Genomic DNA, 16,818 nt, shown 5'->3' on the forward strand with positions numbered 1-16,818 from the left:
ATGGACAGACACCTTGTCTTTTACATCGCTGTAAATTGCATCGAAGTGAGGGATTGCAATGGATAACAACGCCATTATCTATTCAAAAATTGCCGGTTTGATGCTGGCATCATGTGAAGCCCTTCAGTGAACGATGGCGTGGGTACATTTTACCTATGAAATATTTTCCCTCTTAGTTCTGCGACTCAACACGCATCTTCGAACCCGTATGTGTCTCCCCAGGCCTAAATACAAATGACTAGCTCCAATCCAAGGTTCAATTCTTTTCCATTTCATGCAAGTCAACTTTGTAAGTTTACACGATTTATTGTTCAACTCATTCAACAAAGCGGTATTATCATTAAAACTTGTACTGGGTTTCTGTTGTAAATTAAGGCAAAAATCGTTGATATTAATATGTAACTTATTGAAAACATGTTCTAGCTGCCAATGAGTGTTTTAGGCGCCCGTAACGCACATAACCCACTTGCATATCTGAGAAAAAAAAAACTTACCTGTTGCCGCTTCAAGTGGTGCTAATATTACAATACGCGGAAAGTTCACTCTGCATGGCCTCTCCTGGAGACTATGGCACTACCATGCTGCCAGTTGAACTTTAGTTTTAGCAATAGAGCAATTTTATCTCGCGGGCTTGTAGTGTACACTCACACTAACAGGCCAGGAATATTGCGAGTGTTCAGTTCAAAGGTCAGCATACAAATATTGATGATGTCAGCGGGTTGAAAGGTCACATTGTAGAGCGAGCAAGCAACCAAACGGAAATATAGGACAACTCAGCACTTCTTCTCATATGATAACAGCTGGAAGTAATTCTCCACATCGTCTGGTTGTGTTTTTAAATGTATTGACGTTGTATTCTCACCGATTAGGCTGATATTGTCTTTTAACTTCGACAGACAAACCTGTGAGGTTCTCTGGAAATTTTGTAAGCACTTCCGATATTGTAAAAGTCCAACGTTCATGTTCGCGCGCCTTCGAACAATCTGCGCATGAAATCGAAATCGTCATGGTAGTTCTGCCGTTGTGACCTGCAGACAATCGCAGAATTACGTATCCGGACTTTCCGCTTGCACTTTCCCCGTCTTCCACAAGGAGGGTACTCTTCGACCAGGAGAAAAGTAAGGTGTACCTCGAAATAATGTTTAACTGTTGTCCATGATCCAGTGACATAAATGATGTAGTCGGGCGGGCGTTAGACGTTACTTGCTTGTGTGTGAACTTTGGAGTTTTGACTACAAAAACGTCATTGTACCGGTCGTATTTAAGGTGTTCAACAGCGAGTGTTGTAAATAACTGCCCTGCATACGCGTATAACTATTTCGATTTTCTTCACAACAGCAAATGTGATCTTGCAAAGCCATACCACAGTCCTTTCATACACATGATACAGCTCGGTTTATACATGTAATGTACCAACCATGGCTATTGGCACAGGTGCGTGGAGTTTCCATTTAGTATACATAGGGAGAATGTATACTACACGGCAACTCCACGCACCTGTGGCCATTGATGGGGCGAGTTGTACCATGGATGTACAAAAATTTTTGTACATCCATGGTTATACACGATGCACTCTGAATCTGGTCTGTTTATAGACTCTGCATATGAGAGTTTTTGCCAGTTTTCCCTTTGGATAGCGCCATAATTATAATAATCAAACTTAGAATGAAAAAGAGTTCAGAACCCTACAGCAGGTATACTATCTGTAATAACTACTTCATATCATGGAGGTACCAGAAGATGTAAGAAACACATCAGTATAGTCTGAGAACCTGAGGGGCAGTGACTCTCAATCTACATATAAGCATTTTGTTTATAAAATATGTTCCTTGAATCAATCGTAGATTTTTGGTGTTATTTTCAAAATACTGGTAATTTTGCTTGTTAATAAGACAGCCCATATGTGTGTATAACATCCTTAGGTTTATTCAGTTGGTTTCGTCAACCACGCATTTGTGTCAGTGTGTTCTATTCATTCATTTATCCACAACAACCATTGAAGTCACACAAATCTAGACTGTTTTATAAACAGGCTGAAATACTTGCCTCTTGAGAAAACTAATGTCTATGGGTTGAACGATCGCTACTATGGAAGTCTGTGTATATACTATAATTTGTGAGCAAGAGCAGTGAAAGGGTTTCCTAAAAATGTGTAAGTATACAGCATGTACTTCTGTAGAATTCACGGGAAAATCTCAAATTACTTTTTTTTCCAGGAAATGGAAGCAGTGGAAGACCGTAATGATGAACAGGTAAACAGAGAAAATGGCTCTGATGCAGATTGCGATAGAGTAATCAAAGATAAGAGCGGGGAAGTGGACAGTATGCCTCGTGCCAGCGGTGACTCAGTCCCGGAAACAAACCACTTTGTATCAGAGGATGGTGTAGGTGACAAGGAGCAATTGTCAACTGCACAACAAACTCCAGAGGGAATGAACGAACATGAAAACGACACGGACATTATGGACAATACCAAAGGTAAAATGGATGATACTGATGAGTCTGATGATGACGACGATGAGGAGTATGAAGATGTCAGTAGCGGGGTAGAAACGGATGTTGAAGACAATGATGACGACAATAATGACAATGATGACGGTGATGATGAGGACGATGAAGATGATGACATGGTGGCATGGCAACGGATGAGGAGAAACCGCCAATCTGACCCGGATTTACCAGAGACAGTTACCGAATTAAACACATTGAATGGCAGCAAGGTTTACATAGTCGGCACTGCTCACTTCAGTGAAAGCAGTCAGCAAGATGTGGCAACAGTGAGTATCCACACTGTAGAATCATCACCCTGATTTTTGTCCTCAAGTATTATGTGATGTAAACGATAAAAGAAGAGCTACAGACAAAACGAAAACAACTCCTCAGGGTAAAACCTTCCAGTGGGATATTTTGTATGTGCAGTACCTGGCCAGGTGTAATATTTACTGCATTGTGATCATCATTGGTACAGTGTCATGTGACTGATTCCAGGCCACAACCATTTAGTGTTTGTACAAAAGGGTCATGAAGTGTACAGTGCCCGTTGCATTTTTTGCTGCCTTCATGATCAGTTATTGAGACCGGAAGAGAGAGATTTTCAAACTGTAGATGGAAATTAGAGGGAAGACAGTGGATATTGAACCTGCAATATCTCATGTCTGCATTTCAGTACTTTACGCTCTCCCCATTTTACTGTAAAGTATGGTGTGCTTGAAAAACACTTCAACTGATGCATGTCATAACTGTGTTTCTTACAATATTTGGCAAAGTGATAATCATAGAATGCATAATTTTTATTATGTTTGAGAATCATTACACAGAAGAGATTTATTGGCATGATAAATCATCTAACATCACTCCTAAATACACCCGCGTCTCCCATTCTTGAATGCCCTCATTGCTTTGTACACACTGTCTGTTGCTTTGCCATTTCAGACCATTGAGAGTGTACAGCCTGACGTTGTCCTGATAGAGTTGTGTGAAAGTCGACTCAACGTTCTGCAGTATGATGAGAAGACCCTCGAGGAAGAAGCCAAAGACATCAATCTACAAAAACTGAGAATGTCAATCAAACAGGTGATAAACAAATGTCAATGTCAATGTCAGTGTGGTTGTTTGCTTCTGTGTAAATTTTCAATGTTTTGAAAAGCTAATTCTGTCAGACAGTATCGCTTTCCCATGAGCAAAGTCAGTAAAAAGTGGCATTGAGCCAAATGTAAAATTGTCACTGAAAATCATATTTACAGTATATTTAGATATTCAGGGGCCTTCAAATATTCAAGTTTTTGTTAGAATCTAATATATGGGACCTGTTATGTCTCACTGGTTTTAACCAACTTGACCTGATGGTGACATATGAACTTGGCAGGATACAGGTTTATTTGATATATTCACAATTATGAGTGTGAAATGTTGATACCTCCCAGTGAATTTCTTTAATTAAAGGATTGAAGGATGGTACCATTTTTGCTCGGATACCTTTTAGAGCCTAATGATACCATCAGCTGTGCACGAATGATAGATTTGCCAGGCACAGCAGTTAGGATGACATTTTTTTTTTTAGATATCACAAAAACAACAGGGCCAGGCAAAGCATTATCAGTTTCTACCAGCACATTGTCAGTTGCCAAAAAAGATCTCTAGCCCAGCCTCAGTTTCCACAAGACAGCTGGTCAGCATTTGGTACAAGCTGAACAATGCACTGGTCAGTTTGGCCGGAAATCTAAGCAAAAAACTACTAGTCCATAAGATTCAGCTTCAGAGATAAAGTGTACAGATAAATTCTTTATGTTTCCCATTATCAGGAACAGAAACTTGCTCCACGTGATAAATTGAATTTGGCCTTTCTATCTAAACTTGTCAGAGCAATTTGGTAATCCAGTTTTGGTGCAGTTAGTTTCTTTTCAAAAAATTACACACCTGGCTACCTGAACTAGACATATCATGATGTCATTTTTCTCTCCAAAGAGTGGCTTAATCACCGGTGTTATGCAGATACTCCTCCTCAGCATGTCAGCTCATCTCACCAAAGAACTGGGGATGGCCCCTGGTGGTGAATTCAGGAGAGCTTTTCATGAGGTGAGAATGATACAGTTTGTCAATTATGTAGAAAGACCATAGTGGCCCATGCTACATGTAGAAAGGTCCTCTGTTTGGATCACTCATTAGTCGAGAGGGGTTGATAACCACTGACCTGTCTATTTGGTTTGAAAATGGGCCAGACAGTGTTTGTCAGTCTATCAAAATAGTGTGTTCTTGAGTATCCGTTAACAATGAGCAAGCCACACAATGTCACCATATATTGTTTATGCACTGTAATGTATGATTATGAGATGAAATGGCTAGCAATGCCATTTGTAATCCAACGCTTCTTGTGGTGTTTGTCTCTACATGGCAAAGATTTGACAGCCTGTGAAGGAATCTCATCTTCAAACCATAGACCCTTGAGGGTCTGTGTTTAAACAGAGAAATTTTATACTTTTGCAGTACTGTTTTGAAGCAACTTTTGAATTAATGTCTTTAGTAATATGGAGTAAATATCAAGAGTTACTTTGTGAAGTTTAAGATCACAAAAGCAAACCACCCCAAATTTATGAATATTCAAATTGGTTGCGGGGTCTATATGTCAATTTTTATGAAGAAAAAATGACACATTTGTTTTTCTTAAAAGCTAAAATACTGAGTATGTTGATTTAATTCTAGCTGTCATCATTAAATCTCATCAGTAGTCAGCATTTTGCAAGACAGAAGATCCATTTGACTTCCTTTTCCTAAAAATCTGTACATTAAACTGTTTTCTTGCAGGCACAGAAAGTTCCAGGCTGCCAAGTTCAATTGGGAGACCGCCCTATACAGATTACTCTACGGAGGGCCATGGCCCAGCTCTCTGTCTGGCAGAAATGCAAATTAGCTTGGCATCTCTTGACCTCTAAGGAATCAATCTCGTAAGTAGATGTTCATAGTTCATGCGGGTTTGGTTCGGTGTCCGCAATGAATTGGAGGCCAATTTTGTAGATGAATTAAACAGTCAAGATGATGAATGCAATGATGTGCATGCAGTGTTTTAACCCTTTCACCACCATGGTTTGTCCCAAATCCATTGTTTTCTATGGTAAAGTTGGACCTGTACACAGGGAACTGGGGGTGAAAGGGTTAAATGGGGTGACAGATGACATGAACTGTTGAAGGTTCTTTGTTTTGGACTGAATGAGGTAAATATCCTCAGAGCCAGAGAGTTGTAGCATTGCACCGATACATGTATCTGCCGGGGAAAGATTAACTAGCCAGAGATTTTTAGAATATTCGTGCACAGGTCAGTTTCATAGGCAGATTTCAGGACATGTAAATTTTGCAGTCAAGGGGAAATGTTTCTTGTGATGATTGATGCACCATCAAGCTGTCAGACTACCGGTTTTGGATTTGCTGAGCACATGTCATGCAAGAAGGCAATTAATAATGCCCATTAAACTATATGTATTCTATAAAGCCACTGTGCATTTTCCCTTTTGTGAAATTACTTGTTGAATTGAGGACATAAAAAGCTAGAGCTTGCATGCAAACTCGTATCTTTGCATGCAGAACACGCAAGGCTGGGAAAAAAAATTCATGTGAAAAGTCAGTTCTTTCATGTGCCACAAACTGAAAAAATGGATACGATGATATGATCTTTGTATAACATCCTTGAAAACACAATCAAGTGCTGGACAATTTATAAGCCACCCACTTTTTTCAAAATCACCAAGTGATGGTAACATAAATGATATAGGCTGTAAAAGTGATATAAGAAAAATTTTGACCTAAACAGGGCATTGAAAGTCCCTGATATTGACATGACTGTAAGTATATGCACCCTGTGTAACGTTTTCTAAGAGGGAATATAGAAAATATGATGTTTAACCAACCAACAAGTGTTTGTCTCCTTGAAAGAAGTTGCTCAGTTTCTATGATTATGTAAATAATCATGGGTGTACTTTCTCAATTTAGTACAGGGTAAGGAGATTGCCATTGCTGTACATGTTGATGTGCACCAATTTGATATCCAGGGATTGGCTTCTGCCCATGGAGCACGTAACTTTCAGACATTATCTGTATCTGTAGAATAGATGGCACTGATTGAGTCTAGTGTGGATTTTTTACTTCATGCTGATATTGCAGTTTTCCAGTTTAGTGAACCACTTTTTTTTCCCCAATTATTTGTAAATTAAATTATAGATCTTGCCTGCTGTGAATTTGGTTTGGAAGTCTTCTCTTTTAAGTTTCATTGCCTGACAAGGAAAATACGAGTAAGCTTTATCAAAAATCATTCATGGGCGTTAGGTCATCAACATACACAGCAAAATCTCAATAGGCAGATTTCATGACTGTAACAGGTTTTCTCAAGTGCCTGTTACAGGGGCGTGTGTGACAGTCTGCATCACAGGGCCTGTAGTTTTGATCAGATTTCCAAGCTTTATATTCACAGGTCTATTTCAGGTCAGTCAGTGATTTACATGACTACAAACTATCATTAAGAGAGCTGTAGATGTGGCACCCAGACAAATATTTTAAATACTGACATAGTAAAATCAGGAGATAATTTCAGTGCCTTGACATTTACAATCTTTACTTCTCCAGGAAAGAAGATGTGGAGAAATGCAAACAGAAGGACCTATTGGAGGAGATGTTGAGTGAAATGACTGGGGAATTTCCAGGCCTCAGTCGCGTCTTTGTGGATGAACGAGATGTTTTTCTGGCCCATTCTCTACAGAGGGCAGCTAAGCCTCTTCCATTTGAATCTGGTATGTGAATAGTTCTAGACTTTTGTTCAGACTGCTAAGGACACACCTGTATATTCTAGAGTAGTGATTTTTGTGGTTTTCTTTTGGTAGTTTTTTAGCTACTATAGACTATAGTCTATAGAAGCTATTGGGATGGGTATCCGTCCGGCGTCCGTCGTCAGTCTGTATGTATGTATGTATGTATGTCCGTTTGTGAGGCGTCCGTCCACTCAAATATCTTGAGAACCGAGAATCTTGAGAAACTTGAGATCTTGAGAATTAATATGATTTTAAATAATTGAATTAATTAGGAAATCATCAAAGCCAAAATAATTTTAGTGTGGAATTATCAGAACGTTCAACTTTTTTTGACAGTCCATAGTGAAATGCTTACCATCTTGGAGGATTAAAACATGTAAAGGCAACTTTCCTGAATCCCAACTTTGATATATTCTGAACCACCATTTATGTTATCTAAAAGAAATTGCTCATAATAGTTTGTCATGATAGGGTGGTCAAATAAATAGAGATAGAGAAAGTTCTAATTTCCATTTATGGTTGACTTGGTAAGGATAAAATAAGATTACTTTTTGAGGAAAAAAGTAGAGAGGTCAATTAAAAGAGTGGTCAAAGTGATAGGGTTTTTATGGTAAAGCTGGGCTGTAAAGATTCCTCATGTGCTATTTATAGCAATTATGCAATCTGTGTAAACAGTGCAATGAAAGTGTAACATGATTCCTTATAATGCTTTTGATGACCTTGAACTTCTTAAGTTACAAACATTTGTCTCTTCAGTGTGCTTTCTCTGAGTATGTACAGTCTCAACTTATTCAACAGAACTTACTTACAATGTTAATTTGAAAGTTAAAATGTGCTTGGTTAATAGGATGACAATACAGATATAGATAACCAGCTGAAGATTCTTTATAACCTGACAGATATGCTGTTTTATTATGACGTAAATCTTGATTTAAGCAAGTCTTGTTTACTTTAATTAGAATGTAATTAACTCTCGTTTATTTGCTATTATAGACTAATATAGTCTGATGAAATATGCAAATCTTTATTTTTACGGAATTTTTTCCATTTTTGGTCTATCAAAGATATCCACCTTCTTCATCAATACATGTGTCACAAAAGGTTATTCTCTACATAACACAGCAGAGCTCTGTCAACTGTTGAGGCGCTTGTTTTTCCAAAACCGCTGGTCAGACAGCTTTAATATTTGGTTTACATGTCCCTAGGATGACCTTAGTGAGATAATTTCATACAGTCAGGAAATACTTAATTTTGTATCCATGTCTATAGTAGCTTCAGGACTTTGGCCCTATGTTTAATCATTGACAGATGAACAACTGGCATCAATAGTGCATAGTTTAAGAGACATAATGGTGATATCTAACCATACACTGTGTGAGGTTCCTCCCACTTCAGTAAATTGTTATTTGAAAACTTGCATTAAAATGTTGGCGCCATGTCTGTTGTCTGCAGGTTACCTTCCATCAGTTGTCGTTGGCGTGGTTGGTATGGGCCATGTTCCCGGCATCGTGGAAAACTGGAATAAAGCCAAGGACATCAAGCAACTCCTTAGGTGAGAGAACCACCAATCTCCTCAAACACACCCATACCCCACACCACCTACACCTACACACAGACACAGACACACACGCACACACACACACACACACACACACACACACACACACAAACTCTCCCTCTCACTCTCTCTCTCTCTTTCAATACATGCATGCATTTCTTTCTCATTATTCACTCCTGATTGAAGCTGTGCCAGAACTACAGGTACTCATTTCATGTCACTGTGATGTCATTTATTCAAACAATTAGAGAGTAGCAGATCTGAAAAAATACTGTGAACTGCTGTGTACTATTAACTCTGGTGCAATCCCCACTCAGCCTTCAGCTCAGTTGTCCCAAACAGATCTTCTAATTAATTCCTGCTGTGATTTGCCGTAGCTTTCTAGCCAAGCAGCTTTGTAGCATTTAAACAGGACTGGTCTGTGTTGCCAAGTGTTAGCAACTGTACCTTACCTTCACACGGTCATTTGATTTGAATATTTAGTCTGTTTAAAAATTCCCAGATTAAAATGGAAATCATGTCTTATATTGCCTGAGGGCATTTACAGAAAAGACAGGACAGTGTGATTTCTGTCACGTTCATGATGTATTCCATGAGTGCGTATAAAGCGTTTGTGTTCGCATCAAACAGTACATGTATAGGGTCAAAATTACTGTACTGTAGCATAAGTAAAACAGTTTGATTGCATGTTGAATGCAATATGTTGCTCTAGCACATTCTGTACTTGCATACTGTATCTACATTCCCTTCAACTTCCTACCTTACTTGATCACACCAACGATCCATTGAGATCTACTGAGCTATTACGTGCAAGCAGGAACACATGGCAAGCGGTTAGGGTTGACACTTACATTAGTGTTGAGTCAGAGAAAGTATCAAGTGGTGTTTGTGGACAAAAAGAAGTCCATTGACTCTGTATGTCCCTGCTTGTCATTGAATCTGCGTGATTTTAAATGTTTATATTACAGCGTTCCAGATCCGACTCTCTCCGGCAAGATATTCAAGTGGACTTTCCGTGCAACTCTCGTCGGACTGCTGGCCTGGGGGGGCTATCGCATCATTCACTGGTCCGGTTCCTGCATCTACAGGACTATATTCCCCTGATTTGAAGTGAAAAAAAAAACACTGTGGAGTTTCAACCTGTTGAGGTTGTGCCCCAGTGAAAGTATCGAGTCAGTTGGACTCATTGTCAGGTTTATGTTCATGCATATGAGAGTAAGAACTTCCTCAACAAAGGGAGTATGGACAGCAAATGACACTATTGGAGATTGATGGCATCTGGGCTGTAGAGAATCTAAAGGCGGGGGAGGGAGGGTTACAGATGCTGGAAACTACGCAAGAAGTATGTACATAATAGGAGTGTCATTCCTGCAACAGAGCAACCATAGAGAATCTCCATTATTCATATTGAAACGATTTGGACACATTTCTGATCCTTTATCAGGTTTTTAAATTTGATTTTAAAACAACTGTAATTTGGTTTTAATGGTTTTAATAATGACACGTTGTATAAGTGTAAAGGTTGATATTTTAATGATTTCAATTGAATTTATTAACTTTCTTTCATGTGATGCTTTCATTTTAACTTTGTAGATGCCATCATGCTGTGAAACACAGCATGGTGCCTGTGTAGTCAGTATTTATTGGTCAAAGTAGTACCTGGTTAATTCAGGGGGTGATGTCGAACATTGAGTTTTGAATGCCAATGTTCTTGTGTACAGGGAGAGGGGTCTGTAAGTTGCACACAGTCAAATAGGGTGGGATAATCCCTTTGCCAATTTCTTTGCCATCACTGAAAGTACTCCAATAATTATGTCGTTGTTTCAAACTAGAACAAGAGTTCCTCCTGGAAATGAACAATATACTGGTTTTTCCTGGGCATCCTTTTTGAATTTTTTATATTCTCTCGTTTCCATGGTGTTGTCAAATGAGGGGATTCACAGCACAGTCAAATTGTTGCTAAGAGACAAGAACCAAATTTTCCCAGTCTTACACTTAGACAATTCAAATATCTACCCTCAAAATCAACTTGCTGTTTTAAAAACATTCATTTATGATATATGTATATGTTGACAAGTAAATCATTTTCTATTACTGACTTTACAAATCTACTTAGCATATCTGCTTACCATCATGTTAATTTCAAATGTATAAATACAACTCTTGTTTTAATTCATATCCGCCAAGTAAATGTACACATTTATTGATTCCTGACTGAAGATAATAACAGTATTTAATGGCACTTTTTTGTGTTTTTACGTTTATGTGGATAGATGGTTCATTTCTAGTGATTGGGTTTAGAATAATTTTCTTTAGATTGAGCAAGTCGTGTCAAATGAACAAAATCAGTGTTCATCTACTGACTACGGGACAACAGGTGTTGTGTAAATATTCCTCAAACATCAGGTATACTGTCGTTTTTCTGTCATTTACTGTACCTGTTTGCATCTGACAGCACATTTTTCCATTATCAAGAATTATTATTGTATGACTTGGAGAGCCCAAAGATCAATCACCATATTGAATAAATTCTGGGTATTCAAATACAAGCGCAGGCTTCATGAGATCAAATGCTGAAGACGCTACAGTTCAAATGCAGGAAAGTTTTCCAGTCTAAAGAATTTATTACAAGTAAGATGTACCTTTTTCGAGATGTATTTTTTTAATTCTTTCAAAAATATTATTTAATGACAGGCTCCATGGACAAAATGATGTGGGCTCACAAACTAGTACATACATGTCAACGCATGAAATATGTTGCTTCAATGCATGCACTTCTTGAAAGAAGTATGCGTCACCCCTATTTCTACATGTACAAGTCCAGCCACCATGTTGAGAACAATGGGCATTGACCAAAGTCAGACTGCAGAAGGGTAGATACGTGCTATCAAATCAGGCTACTCCCATTCTTCACTGTGGAGACTGTCAATTACCTCAACAAATGCAGATCTAGTTACATGGAAAAGTCTCTCTCCTTTTAACAATCTTTTTCTAATTTTTGTCATAGTCCACTTTGCTCATCTTTACCAAATTGATATCACCAAACACAGGCAGTACAAAAGTAGACGTGTACAAATAGCAATGCATTATGGGAACAATAGTGTCTTTTTTTGCGGAACCATGCACAACTATAACCATGCTAACATTTATACACAGATTGGTCTAATTATGCAGTCATCATACATCTTTCCAACTGGCATTATTTGACAATTTATAGATTTAGAACGATATTTTCATAATTCCTGTTCTTAACATTCTGTTTTTATTACCTAGAATAAACTATTACATTTCCTGAAAATATATCTCTTGGATTATTGTGGTCATTACTTGACAAACGTCATATAAAACTTTGCAGTCTGTTCGATCTTTGTCATTATCAAAAATAGAAAAACTATTAAAAATGATCATGTTTTGCTCAACTACAAATGTATGTCTACGAACTCTACCATAGTAGAATATTTGGACTTCACATGAAACACTCAGTGATTACAAAACTATGAAATAACGGAAAACTATGATATTGGACTATAAACTGGTTCACTGCACCATATGTTGGTTTCTATCTTCTCCCGTAACCATTGTGAAAGCTATGGCGCATCTTTTCTTCCCTTGGCCTGTAGATGAGACACAGAAAATTACAATTTAGTTTAACCCTTTCAACATCATGGATGCACCTGAAATCATTGTTGTAAATGGCGATCCTGAACCTGTTAACAGGGAAGTGTGCGGGTGTGAACATGTTCATCCCATTAAAACCAAATTTCCTGCATATGGATCCATCCACCTTATTTTAACCCTTTGAGTGCCAAAGTCAATTTTTGTCATCTTTATAAAATTGTAAGATGTACAATTTTTTTCAGATTCTGACAATTTTTTCAGATTTATCCCAAACCATGGGTCAGAAACATAGCCAGTGAAAAGTTATGTCCATTTGATCCAAAATTATTTAAAAACAAGCGACCTAGCGGCCGATATAGCTCCGCTGTGTTTATGTAGAGAAAACTATTTTTGACACATGTTGATGAAGAAGGTGGAATTAAATCTTTGATAGCTCAATGCAGTGGCCAGAAAAAAGTGGCTAAAATAGCTGCAAAAATAAACAATTGAAGATTTCATCATACTTTGCATATATCACATGGGATCATCCCTAAGAACATGTCAACCAAAGCTATCTGATGAGTAGTTTTTTGAGAATAAAATTTTCTGACCAAAAATGGCAACAATTGCCCCCAAAAATAAAAATTGCAGATTTTATCATAATTTCAAAAGATCAAATTTAGTTCATCTATAGAAACCTGTATACCAAATTTCAAAGCTGCTGGACCAGTATTTTTTGAGAAACACATTTTTTTAACCAAAAATGGAAAAAATTGACCCAAAAATTCAAAATTGCTGATTTCATCATAATTTCAATAAATATCATTAAGGTGATCTGTAGGAACCTGTATACCAAATTGCAAAGCTATCAGATGAGTAGTTTTGGAAATACACATTTTTTGACCAAAAGTGGCAAAAAATGCCCCAAAAATACAAAATTGCAGATTTCAGCATAATTTCAATAAATATTATTTTGTTCATCTGTAGGAACCTGTATTCCAAGTTTCAAAGCTATCAGATCAGTACTTTTGGAAATACACATTTTTTGACCAAAAATGGCCCCAAAAATACAAAATTACAGATTTCATCAGAAATTCAATATATATTACTTAGTTCATCTATAGAAACCTGTATACCAAATTTCAAAACTATCAGACCAGTACTTTTAGAGAAATACATTTTTTGACCAAAAATGGCAAAAATTGCCTTAAAAATGCAAATTTGCATATTTCTGCACAATTTGAACAAATCTGAAATAGATCATCCCTAGGGACATATGTACCAAATATCAAAGCTATCTGACTGGTACTTTTGAAGAAAAAGATTTTTAAAGATTTTTTTACCAAAAATGACAAAAATTGCCTTAAAAATACAAATATGCAAATTCCACCACGATTTGAACAAATCTGACTTAAGTCACCCTAAGTAAACTGCATATCAAATTTCAAAGCAATCGGACAAGCGGTTTCAGAGAAGAAGATTTTTTTACCAAAAACACCAAAAAATACCCCAAAAATACAAATATGCAAATTTCAACCCGATTTGAACAAACTTAAGTGAGGTCACCCCAAGTGAGCTGCATATAAAATTTCAAAGCAATTGGACTTGCGGTTTCAGAGGAGAAGGCAATTGTTGACGGACGACGACGACGGAAAATCAACCTATTTGATAAGCTCCGCGTCGCTGACAGCGGAGCTAAAAACACAAAGATTCATAAAAATTGGTAAAATGTTGCACTTAAATTTTGGTTTGAACAACACAGCTCTCAAAAGGTTAAAACAATGGATTGCACACAAGTCTGGTGGTGAAAGTGTTGGAGCAATGTGTTGACCTGTGTTTACAATTCACCAATCAGTGATTTTGTCCTGGAGGGGCATGCAAAAAAAGTGCACCATGATAAAAATGGTGTTACTGACTTTCACTATTGCAGATCATGCACACATAAAATATGAATTTGACACGTGTGGATGATAATGTTTCTTTTATATCACTTTTTCCCTTAATATTTCATGTGTTGAAGATTTCCTTATTTGACAAGAAGAGTTTCTCTGATATTGTGTTATGTAAGTACTACACTGGGGTAAGTGGTGAAGTATAATCTTACACTTGAATGGCTCCAGTGTAAAATACTATAACATTGAGTCTTTCTGCAGGTTGTAAAAATGTACGTTACACTAACACACTTGTGCACATCTGTCACAAAGGAGGCAATTCATAAAGATATTTTGAGTGGAAATTTGAATGAGATGTTCTCTCTTTGTCTTTAAAATGAAAACAGGACAGCCTGTCACAACTTCATCAAGGTCAAAATCAGATATTTTTCATCAATTTTGTGTTCCTGTGCCCCTAAGCTGTGATGGAGTCTGATCCTTAGGGACAAAATACTCACAAGATGAGTTCAACGTGATCCAGAGCCCACTGGTCAAATCCAATGCCGCTGTGCTGAGGTTGCCACCATCGGAACTTTGTGGATTTGCTCTTTGCTTTCCTCGGCAGATCGTACGACACCCTCTTTGGAGTGGTGTAGTCATTTGCATCATGGGACTGTATGACCACCCAGTCGATGCCGTTGTTGGCAGAGTACTGCAGAAGAACTGCTTTGTTCTCAATGTTCTCAGTGGCCTGCAGCCCAATGTTGCAGGTCGGTGTCTGACCTAGACTGCCAATCTGAAGCACAAACTGAATCTCACTTTGAGGCAGAATGAGAGAGAGAGAGAGAGAGAGAGAGAGAGAGAGAGAGAGAGATATTGATTGATTGATTCATTTCATTACTATATCTGATCAAAATAAATAACATCTGTAGGATAATCAGGCACACCCTGCTCCAGAAATGTTGAACTAAAAAACAGACATCTGCATTGCAAGAGTAACTACTGGAGATATTTTCCTCTACAGGATAGCTTAGCAGACAAAGTCTCACGGGAACCACACAAATATATCTATTACAGGTAGGTAGATTATTTTTTTCCAATGAGATGTGTGAAACAATTTTTGCCAACTATAATACAGAGCCCTCTGTTTCTGATTTGCATATCCTAATTAATTGTAATGAATTGTCTGGTAGTCATTTTACCTTGCTTTTGATGTATCTAAGGCCACAGTAACAGCCTCTCTGATTCCACATCCATTGAAGTAGAGATTCTTGCCGTGGGCGTACGGAAGGAGTGATCCGCAACCTCTGCCCGTTGCCCCACCACGGACCAACGACCACTTGGAGGGCGAGGCGCTGGCTTCGAATGTCTCTATCATGTAATGGGGTAATTTAGTGGAGGGTGTGCATGACAAACCTGATATGAAGAAATACAAAACACAGGAGCTGTAGTTACGTACATGTGCATCTGTATCAGTACAGACATGGTTCTGTCACACTGACTGGCTAAAGTATACATGGACACACTGTGGCATATTGCTGATGCAAATGAGAATCAATGAATTATTTCTAAGAAAACATAAAACCCTACCACTGTATTTTAATACAGACAGTCAAATATTAAAACCATAAAGCTAGACAATCACATACAAGCGACCTAGCGGCCGATATAGCTCCGCTGTGTTTATGTAGAGAATAACTATTTTTTACACATGTTGATGAGGAAGTGGAAATCTTTGAAAGCTCAATGCAGAGGCCAGAAAAAAGTGGCTAAAATAAGCTGCAAAATACCCAATTGAAGATTTCATCATACTTTGAATATATCACATCGGATCATCCCTAAGAACATGTCAACCAAAGCTATCTAATGAGTAGTTTTTTGAGAATAAAATTTTCTGACCAAAAATGGCAACAATTGCCCCAAAAAATGAAATTCCAGATTTCATCATAATTTCAAGAGATCAAATTTAGTTCATAACTTCATCTATGGAAACCTGTATACCAAATTTCAAAGCTGTTAGACCAGTACTTTTTTTGAGAAACACATTTTTTGACCAAAAATGGGAAAAATTGCCCCAAAAATTCAAAATTGCAGATTTCATCTTTATTTTTTAATAAATATCATTTCGGATCATCTATAGAAACCTGTATACCAAATTTCAAAGCTATCGGATGAGTAGTTTTGGAAATACACGTTTTGACCAAAAATGGCAAAAATTGCCCCCAAAATACAAAATTACAGATTTCATCAGAAATTCATTATATATTACTGAACTCATCTGTAGAAACCTGTATACCAAATTTCAAAGCTATCAGACCAGTAATTTTTGAGAAACACATTTTTTGACCAAAAATGGCAAAAATTGCCCCAAAAATACAAAATTGCAGATTTCATCACAATTTCAATAAATATCATGTAGTTTATCTGTAGGAACCTGTATACCAAATTTCAAAGCTATCAGATAAATAGTTTTGGAAATACACATTTTTTGACCAAAAAT

General features: G+C 37.5%; 3 protein-coding genes across 7 annotated transcripts in view; 1 reads left to right on the forward strand and 2 right to left on the reverse strand.

The window, feature by feature from the left end:
- Positions 1 to 676, reverse strand: part of LOC139135007 (uncharacterized) — a 24,470-nt gene extending 23,794 nt beyond the window's left edge. The window contains exon 1 of the mRNA XM_070702166.1: positions 495 to 676. The gene's annotated coding sequence lies outside the window, so the exon portion shown is untranslated. The remainder of the gene's footprint in view (positions 1 to 494) is intronic.
- The window catches only part of LOC139135011 (traB domain-containing protein-like), a 15,414-nt gene extending 3,262 nt beyond the window's left edge, over positions 1 to 12,152 (forward strand). The window contains exons 1-8 of one of the 3 annotated variants that reach the window (XM_070702169.1): positions 719 to 1,118; positions 2,217 to 2,777; positions 3,433 to 3,573; positions 4,465 to 4,575; positions 5,302 to 5,441; positions 7,111 to 7,274; positions 8,745 to 8,844; positions 9,819 to 12,152. In XM_070702169.1, the coding sequence (XP_070558270.1) occupies positions 2,220 to 2,777; positions 3,433 to 3,573; positions 4,465 to 4,575; positions 5,302 to 5,441; positions 7,111 to 7,274; positions 8,745 to 8,844; positions 9,819 to 9,954 (1,350 nt within the window). In that variant the 5' untranslated portion in view covers positions 719 to 1,118; positions 2,217 to 2,219 and the 3' untranslated portion in view covers positions 9,955 to 12,152. Of the gene's footprint in view, positions 1 to 718; positions 1,119 to 2,216; positions 2,778 to 3,432; positions 3,574 to 4,464; positions 4,576 to 5,301; positions 5,442 to 7,110; positions 7,275 to 8,744; positions 8,845 to 9,818 lie in introns of those variants that run through there. The other 2 variants (XM_070702170.1, XM_070702172.1) reach the window with 2 other exon arrangements.
- The window catches only part of LOC139135005 (reelin-like), a 70,671-nt gene continuing 65,942 nt past the window's right edge, over positions 12,090 to 16,818 (reverse strand). For all 3 annotated transcript variants that reach the window (XM_070702161.1, XM_070702160.1, XM_070702162.1), the window contains 3 exons: positions 15,521 to 15,734; positions 14,837 to 15,136; positions 12,090 to 12,464 (listed from right to left, as the gene is read on the reverse strand). In XM_070702161.1, coding sequence (XP_070558262.1) covers positions 12,410 to 12,464; positions 14,837 to 15,136; positions 15,521 to 15,734 — 569 coding nt within the window. In that variant the 3' untranslated portion in view covers positions 12,090 to 12,409. The remainder of the gene's footprint in view (positions 12,465 to 14,836; positions 15,137 to 15,520; positions 15,735 to 16,818) is intronic.

Source organism: Ptychodera flava, chromosome 6 (genome assembly GCF_041260155.1).
Source record: "Ptychodera flava strain L36383 chromosome 6, AS_Pfla_20210202, whole genome shotgun sequence".
Lineage (NCBI taxonomy): Eukaryota > Metazoa > Hemichordata > Enteropneusta > Ptychoderidae > Ptychodera > Ptychodera flava.